This window comes from Colossoma macropomum, unplaced genomic scaffold, assembly GCF_904425465.1.
Source record: "Colossoma macropomum unplaced genomic scaffold, Colossoma_macropomum, whole genome shotgun sequence".
Classification (NCBI taxonomy): domain Eukaryota; kingdom Metazoa; phylum Chordata; class Actinopteri; order Characiformes; family Serrasalmidae; genus Colossoma; species Colossoma macropomum.
The window spans coordinates 5150214-5175426 of NW_023494795.1; the positions used below are offsets into that span (position 1 = coordinate 5150214).

The following is a 25213-nucleotide window of genomic DNA, read 5'->3' on the forward strand; positions in this document are numbered from 1 at the left end:
CTTATTTTTACTTGTGTTTCTATCGCAAGTACTTTCCAACCTCTTTGAATGGCTTTTAATTATTATTTAGTTTTATTTTTAATTATTATAAACTTTATTATTCCCATTATTAGTCCTACTATTTGGTACTATAAGACTATAATTGATTATAAATCATAACTACTGTTAAACTAATTTCTAAGTTACAGATTTATGAGTGCGAAACTGAGCGATTCAGAGAAGATAAAGTGTGCAAATGTTTGGGCGCCCCTGGTCAAATGATATGTTTTTTTTGATTTTCTAACACAAGTCTGCACAATTTAATGCATAATTGCTGTTTATTTGCTGAATTTAACATAATTTTGGGGGCAAAAAATTAAACATGGCCTGTGCAAAAGTTATGGAACATCTTTTATTAGCTCAGCAAACAAATAGAGGTTGTGCACTAAAATTGTTGTTAAAGTTCCCTGTAAAGAATGTGGAAACTTATTTTCACTTAGAAAATAAATAAAACGTAGAGCTTAAAGATGAATCGTTTTTATATCGCAATCACAATTTGAAAGTGCAATTTTCACATTACTAGAGCTGCATTTTTAGTATAAAATACATTATCAACAGTGTTGTCTTATGTTTTAAATGGAAAAAAATAAGCTAAAAACACAGATTTTTGGAAGCTGCCTGTAGATGAGTTTGACCAATCAGAACACATGTTCTGTATATGTGACATCACAACCATAACAACTAACTCAGTGTTCAAGACTTATGACAGAAAACATGGATATTCTGCTCTTCTTGGGCAAAAAAAATAAAAACAAGCCTGGAAATTAGTTTCATTCTTAGAAATCATTCAGCCCTAATTACATGGGGGGTATTCAAACTTTTGCATGTGATTATGTATTGTATATAAGTAGATCTGTAATTTGGTTACGTTAAATTTATTAAGCATAAATCTTGGGCTAAACTGCAATATCTAAGGTGGTTTCATGAGCCTTCATTAAGCCTAGTCATGTACTATTATTCTTTCAATGGAGAATCTCCATCTAAAATACTGCGTAGTCCAGGACTTAATTTCTGCCCGGAAACAAATCCCAAGTGTTTTCTTTGCTCTAATACTCCAGGTTCAGCTTATCAGCTGTACTTTGAAACATACCTGAGGTGAGAGTAGGTAGGATACTGAACAGCACAGTGCTGGGTTTGCGAGGACTGAGTGAGAGCAGATCTGCTTTAGTCTCATGTTTGAACGTCTTATCCAAGACCAAAATTGCTAAACATACACATGACAGAAAAACCATGATGATAAAACAGATGAACACTGCGTTTGTTCCTCCGTAGAGGACGTTAACTTATTTTCCACTTTGACCGGGGGTGCCCAAACTTTTGCATATGACTATGCATGCTTAAAGTATGTGTTTGAGTCTGATGGGAAACTTGCTGCATCTGTAAAACTGGGAACGAGGCCCAGTGATGTGACTGTGAGTAGAACTTTAAGGACAGACCAAATAACCAAATTGATCACATTTAATTTCCATTCTTTATTTTCTATTTTGTGTTCAAATTCAGTGAAACACAGAAAGTCAAATGCGAGTTTTGATCCTCTGAATTCTGAGATTTTACACTTTGGCGCCCACTAGTGTCCAAAGATGGACAGTCCAGTGAAAGTGAGAGGAGGATTCCCCCACTGGACAAAAGAAAGATCCTGTTTATCTTCACACTTGAAAAAGATGGTTCCTCAAGGGTTCTTTAGTAAAGGCAGTGGTTCTGTTTAGAACCATGAGTTCTATATAGATCCATTTCATGCTTAAAGGGTTGAATGGTGAAATGGCTCCTCTGATTGATGGTGAATGTGTTGTATGCAGTTCTATATAGAACTCTGTTCTTCAGTGGTCAGGACCCCCATGGACCCTCACAGAGCAGGTACTATTTGGGTGGTGGATCATTCTCAGCACTGCAGTAACACTGACGTGGTGGTGGTGTGTTAGTGTGTGTTGTGCTGGTACGAGTGGATCAGACACAGCAGTGCTGCTGGAGTTTTTAAACACTGTGTCCACTCACTGTCCACTCTATTAGACACTCATACCTTGTCAGTCCACCGCCTCTCAAACTGAAGCTAGAAATGGACAGTAACTTCAAAAATACGGTGATTTTCAAGGCCTCCTTCAAATATGCAAATATGCTCTTACACTTGTAGGACGAAATGGACGCAGACATGCTACTCATAAATCCTGGACTCCTAATGGGAAAATGCAAGTAGACAATATTAACACTGCATTAAACACGTTTAGTGCTCTGAAATAAAACCTAACGCGGCTGTTTTGATGTTTTTATATTCCTCGCTGAGCACAAACAACTGGAAACGCCTTTGCTGTTTACTCCCCGAGTCTCTACTCTGACGCGGCTGATAGCAAAGGCATTCTGTAAATTGCGAGTGAGGTGTTTTCAGGCTGGTTGACCCTGTGCCGGACCGTAATAGATTTTCCTCTTTTAGCCTGCGTCCTTTTCACGTTTAACTACTGAGGATTATGGGATTTGTAGTTTTTAGGCCAAAGAAGGGAACTCCAGCGGTCATTGAACCGCGTTTGGATTCGAATCCGGCCGGACTACAACATCCACGAGCCTGCGCTTGAAGCGCATGCGCGGACAGGAGTTGGTTTTTTTTTTCATCCCACCCGTTTTCAGGCAAGCCTCGCCTTACTGCGCTACGATTGGCTGGCAGGCGGTACTCAGCGAGCAGCAGCGTTCTAGAACGTGCTACGATTGGCTAGTAGTTCATACACAGAGACAGCTCGTTCTAGAACGCTTCTCCAGGCGAGTACGGAGTAGCAGCCAATCGTAGCGCGACGGCCGGAATGCTACCAGCCAATCGTGACGCGCAAGGGGGCGGAGCTTGAGGAAATAGCGTTCTAGAACGCTTGGTGGCCTGGCATTCTGGAACCTCGGGCTGCTTTTGAGCGTGGGCAACTAGCTACTGATAGTCAAGCGTTCTAGAACGTTCCAACAGCTTGGCGTTCTAGAATGATGAGCTGCTCATCAGTGACCAATCCCAGCGCGTGAAGGGGCGGGTCTTGCGCCGAATACGGGTGGGAAAAGGAACCCCGCGGTGCGTGTGTGGGGGAGCTGTCCGAGCGGAGCAGGTGCTGTTCGGCTCCGTCTCTCACTGTTTCTCCGCTGCGCCGCGATGGAGGAGGAACTGAAGTGCCCCGTGTGCGGCTCCCTCTTCACGGACCCCATCATCCTGCCCTGCTCGCACAACGTGTGCGCGGGCTGCGCGCGGAGCATCGCCGTGCAGACCCCGGAGGGCGAGACCCCCCCTCACGCGGCGTCGCACGGGCGCGCGGCGGCGGCCTCGGGAGCCCCGGACTACGACTACCTGGACGTGGACAAGATGAGCACGCACAGCGAGACGGACAGCGGCTACGGCTCGTACACGCCGTGCGCCAAGTCGCCGAACGGGGTGCGCGTGTTCCCGCCGCCGCCCGCGCTGGTCGCGGCGCGCCACTGCTCCGTCACGTGCCCGCTGTGCCACCGCAGCGTGTCGCTGGACGAGCGCGGGCTCCGCGCCTTCCCGCGCAACCGCCTCCTGGAGGCCGTGGTGGCGCGCCACCGGCAGGGCCGCGCGCGCGCCGTCAAGTGCCAGCTGTGCGACCGCAACCCGCCCGACGCCACCGTCACGTGCGAGCAGTGCGACGTGTCCTACTGCACCGCGTGCCAGCAGAGGTGCCATCCCGCGCGCGGACCGCTCGCCAAGCACCGGCTCGTGCCGCCCGCGACGCTCGCGCAGCAGCAGCAGCCCACAGCCAACAACAACGCGGCCAACAACGTCGTCAGTGCCGCCGCCGCGGCCGCCCGCGCGCCCTCGACCTGTGTGGAGCACGAGACCGAGAACCTCAGCGCGTACTGCGCGAGCTGCAGGACGCCCGTGTGCTACGTGTGTGTGGAGGACGGCAAACACGGCAAACACGACGTGAAGCCGCTGGCGGTCATGTGGAAGCAGCATAAGGTAAGAGACAGAGAGGAGAATCAACACCTGCACTGCTGATCACTGTGCGCGGTGTTTATTCAGTCTCATAGTGCAGTACCAACACCTGTAGTGTTCGTAGTGTTGAATTAGCACTCACCATGTTGAATACCTACAGTGTTGGATCAACACCTTACAGTGTTGCAGTTACACTGTGGTCTTGGATAAACACCTTAAGGTGTTGGTTAAACACATTACAGTGTTGAATTAACCGCTACAGGTGTTGGACTGACGCCTTATAGTGTTGGACTAACACCGTACAGTGTTGAATGAACATCTTAGTGTTGGATAAACACCTTCATTGTTGGAATGATGCCTTATAGTGTTGTATGAACACTTGAATTAGCTCCTACAGTATTGGAATAACACCTTATAATATTGGTTAAATGTTTTACAGTGTTAAGTAAACACATTACGGTGTTTTATGAACACCTTACGATGTTGATAAACTCCTACTGTGTTGAATGAACAACTGCATTGTTGAGTGAACACACTGTAGCTGTTCATTCAGCATTGCAAGGTGTTTATCCAACATTGTCAGGTATCATTCCAACACCATAGTGTTAATCCAACATAGTAAACTGTTTGTTCAACACTGTAAGTGTTCATCTAACAGATTAAGATGTTTATCAAACACTATCCAACACTGTAAGGTGTTAACCAACACTATATGGTGTCATTCCAACACTGTAAGGTGTTTATCCAACACTGTAAGGTATTTTTCCAACACTGTAAGCTGTTCATCCAACACCATAAAGTGTCATTCCAGCAACAGTGTCGTATCAACACTGTAGGTGTTCATCTAACAGTGTAAGACGTTTATCCGACACTGCAAAATGTTAATTGAACTCTAGTGTCTTTCCGACAATGTAAATGTTCAACCAACTCTATAAGCTGTTTATCCAGTACTATTAGGTGTCAACACTGTAGGTGTTCATCCAACACTGTAAGGTGTTTACCAAACACTATAAGGTGTCGTTCCAACTGTATAGATGTTCCGCCAATGCGTTAAGGCGTTCATCCAACACTATAAGGAGTTCTTCCAACACTGTAGGTGTGCATCTAACACTGTGAAGTGTCATTCTAACACTATAAGTGTTCATCCAACACTGTAAGGTGTTCATCAAACACTATAAGGTGTCGTTCCAACAATATAGATGTTCAACCAATGTGTTAAGGTGTTCATCCAACACTATAAGGAGTTATTCCAACACTGTAGGTGTTCATCTCACACTGTGAAGTGTCATTCTAACACTGTAAGTGTTCATCCAACACCATATGGTGTCATTTCAATACTGTAGATGTTCAACCAACACACTAAGGTGTTCATTTGACACTACATGTTCATCCAACACTGTAGGGTGTTTATCCAGCACTGCAAGATATTTATTTAACACTGTAAGGTGTTGTTCCAACAATGTAGATGTTCAACCAACACTGTAAGGTATTTATCTAACACTGTAGTGTCATTCCAGCACTGTAGCTGTCAATCCAGTCCTATAAGGTGTCATTCCAACACTGTAAGGTGTTTATCCAATACTCTTAAGACGTTTAACCAGCACTATAAAGTGCTGCATCAACAAGAAGTGACAGTTGCCCTGACCCAGATTATGCCTAAGCTTGTGCTGGCATTGCATGGTGTGTTATATGATGTTATGCATCATAAATTCTAGGAATTGTAATTTTTTTATGTTAATTGTGTTACAGAGCCGCACGGCCGGCATTGATCTTTTGTTTATCTGAGCCAAACCAATCTGTGTGGAATAGATCTTGATCTCAGAATTGAAAATTGCATCAAACCTGGAAATATGTGCATTGCTGTGCCCCTGGCGTGCATGCGTGTGTGCAAACATGAACAGATTAACATTGACATATGAACACAAGGCTTATATTTGGGACTCCTTATGTTAGCTGTATTTATAAAAAGTGTATCATATTGAGCCACCATCATATGGTAATGAATCAAATGTTGAATTTTGTGCATCATTACATCGTTACATATATCACATGTGTGTCACACATGCTCTTTTCCCAGATTCCTCTTTTTAATAGCCAATCATGGAACAGATAATAGATTAGCTTTGAGTTCCAGCCTCTGCTTTGGTCACTGTAGTGCCAGCTGTGTGTGGCTTAGCATCGCTGACCTCTCGCTCTGTGCACAAATAAAAAAACACAATCAACATCAAATTGTGTGTCTCTCTCGCTGGGAGCCTCGCTGAGCTGTTTTGCGTGTGTGGTTTTTACTCCATTGACGCAAACTGTGCCTGCAGCTCCGTGTGTGTAATTTGAATCTGTGGGAGTAGGTCACCAGTTTGTGGGAGGAAGAGGAGTGTGTGTGTGTATGAGTGTGTGTGTGTGTGTGTGTGTGTGTGACTCAGCCCGGATCCAGCCTCTCTCTCCTCCACACACACACAGAGTAATGGATTTGGATGCAGCTGAATGCATGATTTTACTGCATAAAGCCGTCAAATTGACAAACGAATTTAGAAGCTTTTCTCCCCTGCAGGACAGATTGAGTCTGTAATCGCACTTCTTTGCCTGATTGGGTTCAGTTCGGAGCGCCGGGTCGACAAACATGAGACTTGTTTGTCATTCACCAGCGCTGAAGGCCGTTACGGTAATGAGGGGATTAAAAACGGGGGGTGAAAATGAAAACAGAATGTAATTGAAAACAGGAGCAGACTGGAGTGAAAACTTCAGCTGTTGTGGAATATCATTAATCTGTTAATAATGTTGTTATAAGCGTTGCATAGATACTGAGACCATATTGGCATTGGACCCAAATACAGTATCGATATCAATAGAGAATACTGATGCCGTGACGTTTGCATTTGTGCCAGTAGATGGAGCTTACCTGAAGCAAGCAGCGTTGGTGGTAAGGACGAGCATTATCCATCCATCCATCTTCTAAGCTGCTTATCCTTCTGGGTCACTGGGGATGCTGGAGCCTATCCCAGCGTTAATTGGGCAGAAGGCAGGAAACACCCTGGACAGGTCGCCAGTCCATCACAGGGCAGACAGACACACATACACACTCACACCTAGGGGCAATTTAGCATCTCCAGTTGGCCTGACTGCATGTCTTTGGACTGTGGGACGAAACCCACGCAGACACAGGGGAGAACACGCAAAGTCCACTCTGAACGGACCCTGGTTGCCTGGCCGGGGAATTGAACCCAGGCTCTTCTTGCTGTGAGGCAACAGTGCTACTCAAATTATCCAATCCCCCTTATTCCCGTGTGTCAGACACAAGGCCTGTGGGCCAGATCAGGCCCACGACATAATCCAACCCGGGCCGCAAAACCATTTTCATTTTCTGTTAATATTAGCTAGTTTCACAATGTTCTGCACTACAGTCCCCAGCATGCACTGCAGTGTAAAGTGCACTCTGACTCTCCTACCCCAACAACAGCCTGTGGGACAGCGGTTACACCTCAGTTCTACACAGTTCCACACCAGTCATGTCACCAAACACACCAACTGCATTTCAGCTGCAGTCCAACCAACATAAACACCTAACGTCAGCTCAGCAGCTCAGATTGAGCCGAAATTTTAGTGAACCTGCATCAAAGAAAGGATGCCAGGTGTGTAGTTCCCATTGAGTGGTTGAGTTTGACACCCCTGCCCTAAATAAAAAAAAATGGGAATCTTCTAGGGGTGTAATGATGTTCAGATTTCAAGATAATTATTTTGATACAGAATTGGAAAAGAAATGCTAACATAACTCATAACAATTCTTTATTTATAAATTTTTTTTTCCACATTTTTTTTTTCACATGTTATTCTCATTGGCTGTGTTTACATGCAAAGATTTTTGCCAATCTGATTGAATACATTCCAATTATAGATTAAGACTGAGGTGTTTATATTCTCACTCTACTCAACAATCTGATGGAAAATCTCCGTTTACATGCTCACTACAAGTAATCAGATCCAAAATGATGCGCATGCATAGAGCACCGCTTAGTGTAGACGTTACCATGACAATGAGCATCACGTGAGGTCCAGTCAGAGTGAGACGAGCAGCAGTGAGCAGTGCTTGTGTTTTTACTTACTTTAAAATGACGTCAGACTCAGGAAAACGTCCTTCACATGTCCTTATTAAAGAAGGCCGAGAGGAAGACGTCGTGTTCTGAGACACATAAGCTGGACGTCCGTCCCACCGCCGTCTTTAAAAGATCAGAGCATAAACTGCGCCTCCTCTGCAGACCAGTTTCTGCTCTGCCATGCTGAACAGTATAAACTTTCGCTATGACACGACGAACATGATCAGAACGGACTTAAACTTTCCGATAGGGAATGTAATCAGATACAGGTGTTTACACGGATATTATTCTTCTATTTAACAGATTATTTACGGGATTATTTACACACCTTGTTTATAGAAATTGTATTCAGGATGGCCTCAATTGGACTAGTCTATTCCGACCGAGCTATTAGTGGATTATTAATGGGTTATTAGGCTGCATGTAAACGTGGCTGATGTTCTCTGTAAGAGACAGCAGTGCTTGTGGAAGCGATAACTGGCACATTTTCTTAGAAGACATAAATAAGAAAATAAACAAAAAGTGCAATATCTATATAAAAGTAAACAAGTGTAAACTATAAGGCTGCGTCTGTATTATAAATGAAATAAACATTATAATTTCATTTACAGTCTGATCTTGTGTTTCTATATAAAGCATGGCTCTTTAAGAGAGCGTGAAAGAGGGGCTCAGTCACTCCCAGCACTCTCTCTACAAGCGAGGAGTTGTTTGTTTTGGCCGTTCAGAACCGGCCCTGGCACTGCGGTAATGATGCACACTCTTCCACCATTCAGTCCCTCTAAAGCCCTGTACATGTGGCAGACTGTAAATATGTGATGAGCTTGAATGAATAATGCATGGACGACTCTTACTTACTGACACGGCCTCTCGAAGAGCCTCACAATTACAGCTGACATAATCTATTCTGAATATTAATCCGCAAAAATGAGATACTAATAATACTTGCTGTTATATAAAATACTTACCAGTATGATGTATTAGAAGTGTTCAGGTGCAGCATGATGCAGGATGGTGGTGATTCAGGTGCATCAGTGGAGAGGCAGAGTCAATTATAATGGCCAGAGCACGATTTTCAGGCTATTTCGAAGGGAACAGTGTTTTACTGTCGATGTTCCTCGACTGTGTAAACAGTGCTTTCAGTCACGTTTGTACCAAAAGAGACGCATCAAACTGTTTCCTGCTGAAAATAGAGATTTGATGTTGGAGCAATTCGAGATCAGAGATCCACATTCTTACGTAAACATGAACAGTGGAGAGAGAGAGAGAGAGAGAGAGAGAGAGAGAGAGGAAGAACGAGAGAGAGAAAGGGAAAATGGAGTGGACAGAGAAGATGAGTGAAGTAGAGAGTGTAGTTTAAAGCTCTCAGAAATCGTTTGTGTTTTTATTTTTTAGTTTAATTAAAATTTTGCTTGTATGTGAGAAAGAAAGGGAGAAAGAGAGAGAGATAGAGAGAGAGAATGAGAGAGAGAGAGTTAGAGACAGTGAGAGAGAGAAATAGATGAGTGTGTGGAGTTGAAGAAGGGCGGGGGGGGGCATAAATCTCTTGTCATGTCATTTGGCGAAATAATACGAACGGCTCTTTGTGTCTCATCCCTCCTCAGACTCTCTCTTTCTCTCTCTCTCTCTCTCTCTCTCGTTCTCTCTCTCACTCTGTTTTCTTCCTTTCTTCCTTTTTTCTCTTTCTCCTTTTATTTGTCAGTCTCCCATCTCTGTCTCCCATTTCTTTCTTTCTTTGTTCTTTCTGCTCCTTCTTTATTCTTTCTGTCTCTTTCTTTCTTTCTTTCTGTCTTTCTTTCTGTATTTAATTTCTTTTTTCCCTCTCTCGTGCTCTCTCACTTTTATTCTATTCCTCTCTCTCACACTCTCTGTTCTGTCTTTCTTTCTCTCTTTCTTTCTTTCTTTCTCTGTATTTCTTCGGTCTGTATCTTTCCCTCTTTTTCTTTGTCTTTCTCTCTCCTGCTGTCTTCCTTCTATTCCTCTCTCTCGCTCTGTTTTTTTCTTTGTTTCTTTCTTTGTTTCTTTCTTTTTCTCTCTTTTTCTCTTTTTTCTCTGTCTGTACTTCTCTTTTTTCTCTTTCTCCTTTCTTTTTAATTCTTTCTCTTTCTCCAGTTTCTTTATTTCTCTTTCTTTCTTTCTTATTTTCTCATTATTTCCTCTCTATATCTCTTTCCTCACTCCTGCTCTCTCCTCTCTCTTTTCTTCTGTTGTCTTGCTCTGCTTTTCTTTCTTTCTTTCTTTCTTTTTTTTCTTTATTTCCTCTGTCTATATCTCTCTTTCCCTCCTTTTCTTTGTCCTTCCTTCTCTCCTGCTCTTCTATTCCTCTCTCTCTCTGTTTTTTCTTTCTTTCATTTTGTCCTTCTTTCTCTTTTTTATTCTTCTTTCCATCTCCCATTTCTTTTTTTATTTTTGCTCTGTTCTCTCTTTTTCTTTTCCCCCCTCTTGTGCTCTCTTTATTTCCTCTCTCTCTCTCTCTCCCTCTCTCTCTCTCTCTCTCTCTCTCTCTCTCTCTCTCTCTCTCTCTGTGCAAAGCTCTTCTATGAGAGAGCAGAAGATGTAAGTCTCTCCTCCTTTTCGGGGGGGATGTGAGTTTGATTGTGATTTGTTCTTTAAGGCCTCGGAGGCTCGGCCGTATGTGTATTTCAGTGCTGTTAGAGATGGGGGGACGACGTGAACGTGGCAGTGTTTACCCCCCCGGGGCCAAAGCGCTTAGACTGTTGACTCAGCGTTACTCATCGGACGGCAAATCAACGGCGTCACGTAGAATTAACGTTGAAATGGAGTCGACTGCTGCAGACCGTCCTCAGTGCACTTCACTGTGAGCTAGTATGTCTCATGGCCGTAATTGGCTGATGTTTACTCAGTAGCCCGAGTCCAGATGAACCCCGTTTGGGGCAGCGCACAGGCGAGCTCAGCCGTGGCCTTGAGTCCAACCTTAAAGCGATAGTTTGGCCAGCCAAGAAATTTACAGCATTTCTCTCTTATCCTGAACGGAGTCAGTGAGTGAAGACATGTCTGGTGTCTGAAGTTTGCGATAAATCTTTCAGCCCTATGATTTAGGCATGCAGTTTGCACACTGTTAATTGATGGAATATAAGCTTATATTAAGATTAAGTGACCCTTATTAGTCCCATAATGGGGAAATTTCACCTCTGCAATCTAACTATCCATGCAGTGAAACACCACATACACACGTGTGAAGACACACACTAGGGGGCAGTGAGCACACTTGCCTGGAGCGGTGGGCAGCCCTATCCTCAGTGCCCAGGGAGCAGTTGGGGGTAAGGCGCCTTGCTCAAGGGCACCTCAGTCACGTACTGTCGGCTCAGGGGATCAAACCAGCGACCTTCTGGTTCCCCAACCTCCAGCCCAGGACTGTCCCATGTTATATTATATGTTGTATTACTTATTAGCTGCTTTAGCCTTGTAGCTTTAGTGCAAAACTAAAGAAGAAAACTTCTTCACCAAACTGTCGCTTTGAAGAGCGAAGCTCCCATCGTTATTGATTGGAATGCCATTGATTTGGCCATGACATTCAACAAGAAAAGAGAGCTGGATCAGATGCTGGTCTGGACTGACTGCGTTCGATTGCTCACCGGCTGTGTGTTTACACTGACCCTCTCTGTTCCTGCCTGACCAGCAGTGATCGCCTCATCACAGTGCTGCTTAAACTCTGACCCCTCTGATCTCTGTCCAAGCAAACTAGAGTGACCCTGACCCTGACCACAAATAGTGGCCTCAGACTTTTCAATCAGGGTGGGATTTAGATGCTGTGCTGGGGGACAGGTGGCAGGGTGGTGCTGCTGCGTGAATGTGAATGTTCGGACAATAAATAGATGCACACACATAGCTCAAACGTATAAACTCCAAACGTTTAAAAATATCGTGTTTGAAATCTGTTTTTCAATAATATAAAGCCAACTTGATTTGAGATAAACGTGTAAAAGGATTGTATGTTAGTCCTGTTCAGCTTCATAATGTCAAATAATTAGTAGGACGATAGGAAGCTGTAAGTAAACAATAAGAAAAAGTTTTAATAAGCATAATAAACATAAAAGTGTGTTCCGAATGGTGACTGAACACATAACTGAGAAAGTTGTGTAACAATGTGGATTAAATTATAATAAATGATCATGTTTTAAAAGTGGAGATCACGTCTTTAGATTCCTTGACAAACAATTAATGTAAATGAAATAATGAATCACAATTCATTTCATGTCTTATTTGCTCAGATTAGATTTTTTTTATTTAAACAGCAGTGAAATACATTTGATCCAAATGTGTTTATTACTGGGTTTATTGATGGGCCTCAGGGTGGGACTGTATGGTTTGAAGGGTCAAACTAGGATAGTACAGTAACTTTGACATCACTAATTATATCATTATATTACATTATTTATCATTTTATTTACTTATTTATTTGAAATATTGAATACAGTATCTAAAATACTTTTACAGGAAGTCAGATGCGTAAGTCCCTCCTCTCCTCCCTAAGACTAAGACTGAGACTGAGACTGAGATATTTTTCATCGTTTCTCCATATATCATTTCATTTTGCATTGGTATCTCTGTATGTACTATTTTATTGTGTTTATCTTTACATCTTTGGCCTTATTTATCTTTATTTTCTTATTTTATGTCCTTGCTGTCAATCAACCAATCTATCTATCTATCTATCTATCTGTCTGTCTGTCTGTCTGTCTGTCTATCTGTCTATCTTTTCAGGGAACAGTTTGTAATATTTAAATCCACACTGAATGAGCTACTGTTGTATCGATCAGCCAGGACATGTTTGGTGTCTGAAATTTAGCTTTGCATTACAACTACAAGGCTAATGAAGTTAGCTGATGGGTGTTAACTGGTGGGTATAAGCTTATATTACCAAATGTCTTGGCTGATCCTTTAGATTTGGGCTAATGAGGAAAATGATGAGAAATAGATATTTGGCTGAAGCGTAACTGTTCATGCATTCTTGGTAAAGCAGTTCACTGTGAGGAAGAGCAAAGGTTTGTTCTGGCCTCAGGCAACACTGCAGATCTCTCTGTGAGTCTCTATGAGTCTCTGTGAGTCTCTGTGAGTCACTCTGTAGAACTGACAGATGTGTGTAATGGTAGATACATCACTGTGCTGATGTTTGGCCTGTTGGAATGTCTCATAATATATCATTTCATGTGCATGAAATATACACTTTATTAGAAACACCCACCTTGTAAATCCTCTCACTGGCCACTTTATTAGAAACATCTACCTTATACTTCCACCCACTGGCCACTTTACTGGAAACACCTGCATCACACTTCTGCTTACTGGCCACTTTATTGGAAATACCTACCTTGTACTTTCACTCACTGGCCACTTTATTAGAAACACCTACCTCACATTTCCACTCACTGGCCACTTTACTGGAAACACCTGCATCACACTTCTGCTTACTGGCCACTTTATTGGAAACACCCACCTTGTACTTTCACTCACTGGCCACTTTATTAGAAACACCTACCTCACATTTCCACTCACTGGCCACTTTACTGGAAACACCTGCATCACACTTATGCTTACTGGCCACTTTATTGGAAACACCTACCTTGTACTTTCACTCACTGGCCACTTTATTAGAAACACCTACCTCACATTTCCACCCACTGGCCACTTTACTGGAAACACCTGCATCACACTTCTGCTTACTGGCCACTTTATTGGAAACACCCACCTTGTACTTTCACTCACTGGCCACTTTATTAGAAACACCTACCTCACATTTCCACTCACTGGCCACTTTACTGGAAACACCTGCATCACACTTCTGCTTACTGGCCACTTTATTGGAAACACCCACCTTGTACTTTCACTCACTGGCCACTTTATTAGAAACACCTACCTCACATTTCCACTCACTGGCCACTTTACTGGAAACACCTGCATCACACTTCTGCTTACTGGCCACTTTATTGGAAACACCCACCTTGTACTTTCACTCACTGGCCACTTTATTAGAAACACCTACCTCACATTTCCACTCACTGGCCACTTTACTGGAAACACCTGCATCACACTTCTGCTTACTGGCCACTTTATTGGAAACACCTACTTTGTACTTTCACTCACTGGCCACTTTATTAGAAACACCTACCTCACATTTCCACTCACTGGCCACTTTACTGGAAACACCTGCATCACACTTCTGCTTACTGGCCACTTTATTTTGAATCACCTATCTTATACTTCCACTCATTAGTTGCACAATGTGTCAATGTGCCCATTCACCATTGGTCAGTTTCTGACTCCAGGACAGTCTCTGATTGTACACCAGCACAGAGGACCTACGAGGGAGGGGCTTATAATAAAGTAGTCATTGAGAGTGTTATTTCATAGTAGCTTCATTCTGTGGCTGTATCTGCAGAGATTAGCTCTCCACAGTAAACAGCAGAGATGTGGAAGTCCTGTGAAGAGTTTTAAAAGCTGAGGCACTCACACCCACACAGACAAGTATCCGGCTCTGTTCTGATCAAATATTAAAAAGCTCGAAAAACAGCTGCGGTCCAGCCTGAGGGGGCTTGTGTTCCTTTTCAGAACATAATGAAGTGATGAAAATACCACTTTCCTTCACTTCATCTCCCGCTGAGTCCCCTGCGAGTACACCTATATCACTGTTACCTGCTCGTGATTGCGGAGGGAGAGCGAGAGGGTCAGTGAGAGTTTTAATAATGCTGTGTAGTGTCTGTAATAACCCAGCATAGTGGTCGACTGATACGTTTCCTTTTTTCAATGCCGGTACTGATGTTTACAGAGCAGTGTGGCTGATGACCGGTACAACACTGATACTGGATTGGTTAAAAATGAGAACAATACTATAACTGCGTAACTTTACAGATTAATGGATGTACATTGACGCCCAAAATCTTATCTCAAAACATGTCTTGGGCATCAGGCAGCATCTTCATAACCATGTAATATAAAAACTTTCTGTGAGGGAGTTTTTAGGGGCATTAAACTCTTTTGATGTCTGGTTCCCATCACCACCACTGTGAACAATTCTGACTTGGAACATTTCACATCAAACCACTGTGAATCATATTTAAACAATTGACTTATGAAGAGATTTAGAAAAATGGGTGGAATTGCCCTTTAAGGCCCGGTTACAGCCTTTAATGAGTGATATTGTATGTATCATATTAGTCTATAGGAGCCTTTAAAAGAAAATGTATTGGAGTGAAAAAGATGTTTTGAATAAACATCAGACAATGGCAGCTTTACATGCTCTTTACATTCTGTGAACCTTTCATGATGAACTTATTTAGAATAAAATTAACCTACATAAAAGAGGAATTTCACCTTTTTTATTTTCTGCTAAATGAATTAGTTAAGCTGTAAATAAAGTCATCGAGAGTGATTTGGTGAGAAATGCTTCGTTCTGGACACACAGTGGTGGTGATAGGAACCAGACGTCCTAAGGGTTTAATGCTTCTAAAAGACACCACCTGAGACATTCCATACATCATCTAAACCGCTTATCCTTCTGGGTCGCGGTGGGGTGCTGGAGCCTATCCCAGCTGTCATGGGGCGGAAGGCAGGATACACCCTGGACAGGTCGTCAGTCCATCGCAGGGCAGACAGACAGACATACATACATACACGATCACACACACCTAGGGGGCAATTTAAGCATGTCCAGTTGGCCTGACTGCATGTCTTTGGACTGTGGGAGGAAACCCACGCGGACACGGGGAGAGGCCCCCGTTGCTGTGAGGCGACAGCGCTACCCACTGCACCACCGTGCCGCCCACCTGAGACATTGTTCATGATCATTTTGCGATACGTTTTCCGCCTAAAATATATTTTTAAAATCCATTCGTGGCAGAGAGGTACATGCAGGACATATTAAGACAACATAGGATCCTAAGAAAATGTTTTTTTTTCCAGATTTTCTTCTGGTTTGCCGTCACATATAAAAAGACGCGTGTAGCTTCACTGGTGCTTTTGAATAGTAAATAAAATGAGTGTTTTTGGGTTGTGGACATTGTGACGCCTGGATCTGGCCTAAAATGTGTCTCAGTAAGTTTCTCTGCAGTGAACCATTTCACATCAAACCAATCAGAAAGACTATATGTCACTAGGGCTGAAAGATCAATCGTGTTTATATCAAAATAGCAATTTAGGAGAGTCATTTTTTAAATCGCAAAAGCTGCAGTTCTTTAAAAATTGTGGTCTACATTATCAACAGTGCCATCTTAAGTTTAAGAGGGGAAATTTAACTGTATATCACAGAGCTTCCAAACTGCCTGTAGATAAGTTAGACCAATCAGAGGCAGCCAAACCCCCCTGTGTTATGACGTCACAACCACAACTTACTGGCAGTTTGGCTCACTGCATTCAGGAGTCAAACCTCAAACAGAAAAGGTGGATATTCTGATCTTCATGGCAAAAAAACAGGCCTGAACTTCAGTTTATAGAAAATAATCACAGTTTAAGTCGCAGGATTTATCAGAAAAATCGCAACTAGATATTTTCCCCAAATCGTTCAGCTCTATATCTCACTCACAGAATTATGATAATATTAAAATGTGTTTTCCGTCTCCTTTAAAGTGAATTCTTTGCAAATACAGGGTTTTCTTCTGACAGCGTTTTGGCCACAGCAGTCCAGACCGAGAGTGAAGACAGGAGCACACAGGCACAGTAGAGAGAGGAGAATGTAGGTTAATGTATCTGAAATGAAACATCTCTCTCTCTCTCTCTCTCTCTCTTGCCTACCAGCGATATGTCACCAGGGAAACAGTTTCTATAGAAGCAAAAGCACAGTACATAGTTAAACCAGAATCAGACTGGTTACTGTTGAAATACGCAAGCAGTGCCATAAAACAGCTAACGTGCTCATATCTTTTCAACAGATATTCTCGATCCAGGGCCGTTTCTGACCATATGGAGGCCCTAAGCAACATTCCACTTGGGAATTACCGCTCCCCACCCTCCTTAAATGTACCTCCTTAAATTTGGTGTGCAACTGTGAAAAATTGTTACTTATAATACTCAGAAACTGATATATTTTTCTGCCTTGTCTAAATCTAGTTCGTTGTTAATTGACATTGAACCAACACTGGAGTCGCTGAATGACACTTTCCTCAGATAGTCATTTGAATGTTTTCATGTCAAGAAATCCTCAAATTATGTATTGATTTACCAAAAACAGATTTTCCCAGATTCATAAGTGGGAATTTTTTTTTTCCGGACAGCACTAAAAAAGTACAACCCCATTGCAATGAAGTTGTGAAGGAGGCTAAACTGCTAACATGGCATCCCAGGTAGTTGCGAAGGTGTTGCTCGGCCATTGATATGGTTTCCCAGGTGGTTGCTAAGGTGTTGCTAGGTGCATTATTCCTGTATAGACTCTGTGATCCTGCAGAGTTTCATAGTTCAAGCTCAAAAACTGCGACTCATGACAACAATACAAAAAAAATAAAATGAAGAGCAGTAATTAAGCAAACTTAATTACGTTTCTTCACGCAGTCCTGCTGATGACATCCTTTCTTAATAAAAATAATGCACAGCCACGACTTAGTGAGTATTGGAAACGAGATAATTAAGACATGAAAGGAGATATTATCTAAGTCGTAATTAAGTCATTGCCACGATTGAATGTCTTGTTTCGCAAAAAACGTTCTAAGTGTGTTTTTATTAATAATGGATGTCACCAGTATGGCTTCGTACTTGTTTGTGAATATTGCAAAAAAAAGTTCTGTCTGTCCAGCTGTCCAGCTCGATGGACCCTGTCTGTCCATCAGGGAGGAAACAACAAATTATCATTGTAGAATTTAAAAATTTACCCATTTTAAACTTCCCTAAAAGGCTTAAATGATGTTGTTTCCTCTTTATTGTGTCACGTGTAACGGAATTAGATTTTTAATGGCTAAATAATTTGGTGTGACTCACTGAAAAGCAAAGCTCAAGTACACAGATAAATTATTACGTTTTTTTTATTAATGTTTTGTACTGAACTGATGTACGTAGTGTTAACGCATGACTTTTATGTAGCATGCAGAGATGGAGCTACATGGAATGTCCTTACAGACGTGTAAAGATGCCCATTTTCCTAAAAATGAAATATTTTTCCACTTACTTAAAGTGTTTTCACACACTGTGTTGAGGCTGATACTGTATTTCAAGGGGAATTCCACAAATAAAAAAAAATCAAAACTGGATTATTCAATCATGAGGTGTAAACAAGGTCATTCAGAGTGGTTTGATGTGATTGGTTCATTGTAGAGAAACTTTCTGACTTCTTTACAGTGGTGGTGATGGGAACCAGGGGTCACGATGTCTAAATCACAAATACAGCCACTTTATTCACTATACGAAACCTCCTCTGGGCCTACATGTGTCTTCTGAGTTTTTCGTGTGCGAAGTTTATAATGGTGGGAAAAAAAGTTGCATTGGAAACCATTTTGCCTTATAATGTCCTGCATTTATCCCTTCATCATGAATATATTTTAGAAAAATAAATTCTAAGTCGAAAACTTTTCTCATAATTATCAGAAAACATTGAATTAGGCATTGGGCAACATATTCATAAACATTTAGATATAATAACTTTCTGTGAGGAATCCTTCAGAGGCATTAAACTCTTCAGACGTCTGGTTCCCATCACCACCAGGGTGCACAGTTCTGAGCATTTTGCTTTGAACCGCTCTTTGTGTACATCTTAACCATTTAATTATGGAGAAATTTTGAACATTTGGTGGGATACCCCTTTAAGCTTGAAGGACAGATTTTTCTCCCTTATACACTGTATTGAAAGCTACGAACTCTTCATGGAACTGATAATGGACTTGAAAACATGCTTGAACTAATCAACCCACTTCATTAACTTCAGTGTATTTCACATAATGAGGTGGTTAATGAGTCACAGATTTGATTGCTGATTTAAAACCCCTTTTTTTTAGCATGTTTAATCATCTCAGAGCGATGCTTTATGCTGAAAAAGGCCTGTTTTGTCTCCCACGTCTGCCGTTCCTCCGTAAGCAGGGAGCTTTACGTTACGGCTGTAGCGGAGGCCGGCGAGGGATCGCACGCAAAGGCAGAAAAGCCTGAAAATCATTCAGCTATTTATGGAACAAGAGCAAGTAGGAACCCACACGCAGCGTGTACGGCTCCGCTGCTCCATCCTGTTACTATGGTTACACTGCTAAACGAAGCTGTGAGAGTTTGGAGGAAACTTACGCACAGAAAGTGGGACCTCTTGGCCGTCCAGCTTCCTGCCAGGTCTGCTCCGTTGAAAGGAACAGAAGGAATATGAGGCAGCGGATGACGGCCTGAGCTTTCTGCTGCATATTCACTGCTGAAAAGCTAGAACTCCTATCAATATTTAATAAAGCAGAGCCTTTACGCATGTATGACTGATGGGTGATGCAGTAGTGTAGTATTCTAATCAGTCTCCAGAGCCTCAATCACTGAAACATGGCTTTACTGCTGCTGTCCTTCTGCTAAAGGCTACAGAGGCTTTAATGTGGCTGGAATTCGGGAAGGGGGGGCTAATAAAGAGAATAACATAGTGAGAGAAAGAGAGAGAGAGAGAGAGGTGGGGGATTTGGGTGAGTTGGGCGGTGATTGGTTCCACTAACCTCCACTAGATACAGATAGAGATAGAAAGAGAGAGAGAGAGAGAGAGAGAGTCTGATTTGACCCACTGTGTGTGTGTGTGTGTGTGTGTGTGTGTGTGTGTGAGTGTGTGTGTGTTTGTGTGTATTTGTTCTGCAGAGTCATAATGAAGGTCACTCCTTCATCAGCATTTATTTCTATTGTCTTGAATTGCTCACACACACACACACACACACACACACTCTCACACACACACACACACACACACACACACACACACAGACCTGCCGAGCCCATTAGTCTGAAAACAACACACAGCGGCTATAAATGTCACACACTGCCCTGAAGTGTCCTCTCTCTCTCTCTCTCTCTCTCTCTCTCTCTCTCTCTCTGTATCTCTGACTCTCTCTCTCTCTCTCTATATATATATATATGTACATATATACACCTCTGGGTCTCTCTCTCTGTATCACTCTCTCTGCATCTCTCTGTCTCTGGGTCTCTCTCCTTTCTGTATCGCTCTTACTGCATCTCTCTTTCTCTGTATCACTTGCTCTCTCTGTATCTTTATCTGTATCTCTTTCTCTCTCTCTCTCTCTGTATATCTCTCTCTCTCTCTCTCTCTCTCTCTCTCTCTCTCTCTCTATCTCTCATCACTCCATTGTTCTGTTGAATTAGATAATGGGATAATAGCACTTAGTCTTTTCAGCAGGACGGATGCAGGGAGGATAAAAGAGGACGCCTCATTTCATTACAGCGTTTCAGAGAGCACTCTGATTCAGCTCTACACACACACACACACACGCACTACACACACACAGACACACACACACACACACACACACACACACACACTTCAGCATGCTGCTCAGACTAAACTCACTCCTTTATTATTTCCACTTATCCCTCTTATATTATTACTGCACTGTTCCAGTTAAAGGGGAATTCCACTAATCTTATATTTCTGCATAACTGAAATTGTTTATATGTAAACAAAGTCATTCAGAGTGGTTTGATGTGAAACGGTCTATTGTAGAGAAGACACATAAATGACCACTGGTCAGTTTGGATAGCAAATAAAATGGCTTTATTTGAAGTGGAGACACCGTGACCCCTGGTTCCTCTCACCACCACTGTGAAGAAATCACCATTGCTGCACTTCTCTACACTGTTAAAAAGAGGGGTCTTTAAAAATGTGCATATGTGTGCTGAAGATGGTTCTTTTTGAAAAGTGTTCTATATAGCACCCAAAAGTGTTCTGGTTTTGTCATAAGCTTGACATTGTAACAATAGAAGAACCCTTTTGGGTGTTATCAAAAAGGTTCTACACAGAACCGTCTACAGCACATTCGTGCACCCAAAACGGTCCTTCTATTGTCAAGCTTGTAACAAAACAAGAACACTTTAGGGTGCTATCTAGAACCCTCTGCATAATTAAACAATTCTTTGCATCATGAAAATGTTCTTCAGATTGAAGGAAAATGTGCATAAATGTGCTATAGATGGTTCTATGTAGAACCTTTTTGAAAAGGGTTCTATATAGCACCCAAAAGTGTTCTTGTTTTGCTTGTGGTGCTATGTGCATCAATGTGCTCTAGATGGTTCTATGCAGAACCTTTTTGAAAACACCGAAAAGGGTTATTCTATTATTACAAGCTTGACACTGTAACAATAGAAGAACCCTTTTGGGTGCTGTATAGAACCACTTTCAAAAAGGTTCTGTATAGAACCATCTACAGCACATTCACAATCAATCTGAAGAACGCTTTCATGATGCAAAGAACCCTTTAATCATGCAAAGGGTTCTTTGAGTGTTCACGGTTTTACGTAGAACCATTTTCTTTACTAAAGAACCCTTAAAGAACCATCATTTTTAATATTGTACAATGCAGCATTTAAAATTAAACCACTCTGAATGACTTTGTTTACACTCCATTGACTAAATCATACAGACGTTTTGGAGAAATACTGAAAGTATGTTCAAAGAATCACATTCCTAATTTCCTATGTATTTCCGAATTATTTCCAATGCCATTCACAGTTTATTCCGACAGTATTCCTCTGTTCTGCTCTCGCCATATTCCTGCGTTACTCCTCTCGCCGTGCTGTTTTCAAACACCAAGGGCATAATTTGATCCGGTGTGCCAAATGTGCCAGGCAGTTTTCCATATGTGGCTGAATTAGCGGGACGCTAGCCAGCTCTCTGGCTCTGGGATTCAGGCTCTGGAGTCATTCCGGTTTTGTATTGTTTTCATGCAGAGAAAAACAAACTTAATAATAAATTACACCGCAAAAAAGAAAGAAAAACAAAGAAAAAAGAGGAAGAAAACCTCGCATCTCCATTTTTTACATTTTTCAGCTTTTCGACATAATTTGAAAATCCCTGTTACCCTTTACATTGTAGGTAATTTTCATGATGAATGGACCAAAAGAAATGACCCAAAAGTGACTCGGAAAAAAATCTGGTTCCATAGACTTACATTAAAAGTAAAGTAGGTTTTTTCCTTCTCCTGTAAAGTTACCATTTTTGAGATATGAGGTTTTGTTCCCACAACAGCAATATGTATGTTTCTCATTATGAGGCTGTTGTTGAAAGAATGTTATGAGATTATTCCGATTATCTGCCTGTTTCTGAAGTGTTATGACTTGAAACAATCAAAATGACATTGAAATAAACAAAATGATAACAAGAACCAGATTTAAAACTAGGAGGAGTGAGTTCTTATAATATTCTTCCAATCTCGTAATGGAAAAATAAGACATGTTGACTAGATTTAATACGATTTCAAGATGTTCCAAGACTTGTTTCACTTAACAAAGTTATTAGCGTGACTAGTTAACAGCATGCATGGTCAAGTGACTCCAACTAAACAGCTGTTCTGAGGAGAAATCAATAACCTGTGGTCTCAGGAGGTGCATCTGGCCAAGAAGCAAGGTCAAGTCTTCAGAAAAGGTCCGAAAGATGAAAATTTATGAAGCCTAGCAGGGATGAACGATGTGGGGAAAATATCTGATTGAGATTTTTCAGACTAATATTGCGATTTACATGCAATTATACATGAAGCAGTATTTAATAATAAGAGTATCTGAAGTTAAATTCATGAGGGAAAAATTTAAAACTGTAAATTTAAATGTAAAACTTAATTTACAGTTATGGGTTTATTAGAGAGAAAGATTTGAAATTTGAAAACGGTTCTATGTAGCACCAAAAAGGTTCTTCTATTATTACGATGTCAAGCTTGTAACAATAGAAGAACCCTGTTTGGTGCTATAAAGAACCACATTCAACACATTCTCCATCAATCTGAAGAACCCTTTCACAATGCAAAGAACCCTTTAATCATGCAAAGGGTTCTTTCGGTGTTTGTGGTTCTGTATATTCTATATATATTGCTGTAGAACCCTTGAAGAACCATATTTTTTAAGTGTGTGCTTAAAAAAAATGGGAGAACTAACTAACTAGTGCTGAACTACCAGTTCACAAGGTTTACTTAATTGGGTTAAATTTATATTATTAAACAATTAAAAATAATTAAAATTGTGGCTCTTGCGATTTGAAACTTGCACTTATTTAAATTGCGATTTCGATATGAAAGCGATTAATTGTTCAGCCCTAAACTCTAGTAGATAATGGCGAGCATGATCATCGCTGACTATGTGAAGTAGTTAAGCCTGACAGATGAAAAAGAGGGCCAGGCCAAGGGGTGGAGCGGCCAACCTACTGCACCACTGACCCTGGTAGTGTCCTAGCGTCTACACACTCACAGTGGGAGCAGTGAGCCGTGAGGAGGGGGACCCATCGCAGTCTTGTTAGTGGACTGGACAGCTTGTCGAGGCAGATGGCACATTAATGGAGCGAGGAGGTGTGGGTTTGTGTGTGTGTGTGTCTTGAGAGTGTGTGTGGAGTGTTGAGGGCTGGTTTGTTTAAGACCCTGCTGATCGTCAGACAGTCCAGGAAGGCCCAGAGGAAGACGAGCAGGTGGGAGAGGAGTGTGTGTGCATGTGTATGGTAATGTGTGTGAAGATGAAGACCAAGGTCTCTCAGGGCTGAGCAATCATCGTCATCCATCGCTAATCAGCATACGAGCCCACAGGCCCTGAGCAGTGTCGGCTAAATATCCACACCCTCCAAAGTAACCAGCACAGACAGCAAACCATCTCAAAGCCGGGATTATGTCTGTAATTCCGTCCATGTTTATAGATCATAGTCGGAAACCAAGGAAGTCTGTTTAAGATTAAGATGTGGTTTGAGGTGCACAGACACTTAAGTACCAGGTGCCTGTATCTGAATACTGAAGTCACTTCTTGGGTGTTTGTTATGGAATGTCAGGTAGAAAACTGTCCAGCGATTCAGTGAAATGACAGATTCGAGGATCCGTAAGAGTTAATGAGTGGATGTCCGGTTAACCAGAGAGGAGAAAAAGTCCACAAAAAAGTTAAAAAATAAACGGACTTATATTAGCTCACGTTTTAGATGACAGACCTGGAGGTTAAAATTTTAAAACCTTTTAAATATTTTAATGCTCAGTAACAGCCGAGGAGAAAATAGGTAGGTTTTCATTTTGGATGAGTACAGGAAGCTTTTCAGAGGCACTGATGGTACGGAAGTCCGGAGAGGCCATGAGCTGTTACTAACTTTCTGGATTGTTATCTTGAGATCACAACTTGATTAACTTGTGATTTCAAGATAACAAGCGTTTATTGTCTCAAGATTACCAGATAATTAAGTTGTTGTCTTGAGATCACAAGATAATTAGGTCTTGATCTCAAGATAACTTTTGTTACCTTGAGATCACAAGATAATTAAGTTGTTGTCTTGAGATCACAAGATAATTAAGTCTTGATCTCAGGATAACTTTTGTTACCTTGAGATCACAAGATAATTAAGTTGTTGTCTTGAGATCACAAGATAATTAAGTCTTGATCTCAGGATAACTTTTGTTACCTTGAGATCACAAGATAATTAAGTCTTGATCTCAGGATAACTTTTGTTACCTTGAGATCACAAGATAATTAAGCCACAAACATACCATGGTTTTATAGCCATGGTTTCTTATCTTCACATCACAATACAGTTAAGTTGTTACCTTGAGATCACAAGATAATTAAGTTGTTATCTTGAGATCACAAGATAATTAGGTCTTGATCTCAAGATAACTTTTGTTACCTTGAGATCACAAGATAATTAAGTTGTCTTGAGATCACAAGATAATTAAGTCTTGATCTCGGGATAACTTTTGTTACCTTGAGATCACAAGATAATTAAGTCTTGATCTCCGGATAACTTTTGTTACCTTGAGATCACGAGATAATTAAGCCACAAACATACCATGGTTTTATAGCCATGGTTTCTTATCTTGACATCACAAGACGGTTAAGTTGTTACCTTGAGATCACGAGATAATTAAGTCGTAATCTCAGTATAACGGTCCAGAAAATGATAACTACCTTATGGCCTTTCTGGACTTCTGTGCTAATGAGCTAACGCTAACTGGTAAACCGTTGGAAGCTGATGGAGATTTGCTGAATGTTTTGGCCTGTTAGCATCAGCACACCAGTTTACAGTGTTTGTGTATTGTTATCGTTT

The 25213-nt window shown here is 41.6% G+C and overlaps 1 protein-coding gene across 3 annotated transcripts in view; it reads left to right on the forward strand.

Annotated features, from left to right (window-relative positions):
- The first annotated feature begins 3092 nt into the window (after window positions 1–3092).
- LOC118815269 (tripartite motif-containing protein 67) overlaps window positions 3093–25213 on the forward strand; it is a 59406-nt gene continuing 37285 nt past the window's right edge. For 2 of the 3 annotated variants that reach the window (XM_036581268.1, XM_036581270.1), the window contains exon 1: window positions 3093–3976. In XM_036581268.1, the coding sequence (XP_036437161.1) occupies window positions 3155–3976 (822 nt within the window). In that variant the 5' untranslated portion in view covers window positions 3093–3154. The remainder of the gene's footprint in view (window positions 3977–25213) is intronic. The other variant, XM_036581271.1, reaches the window with a different exon arrangement.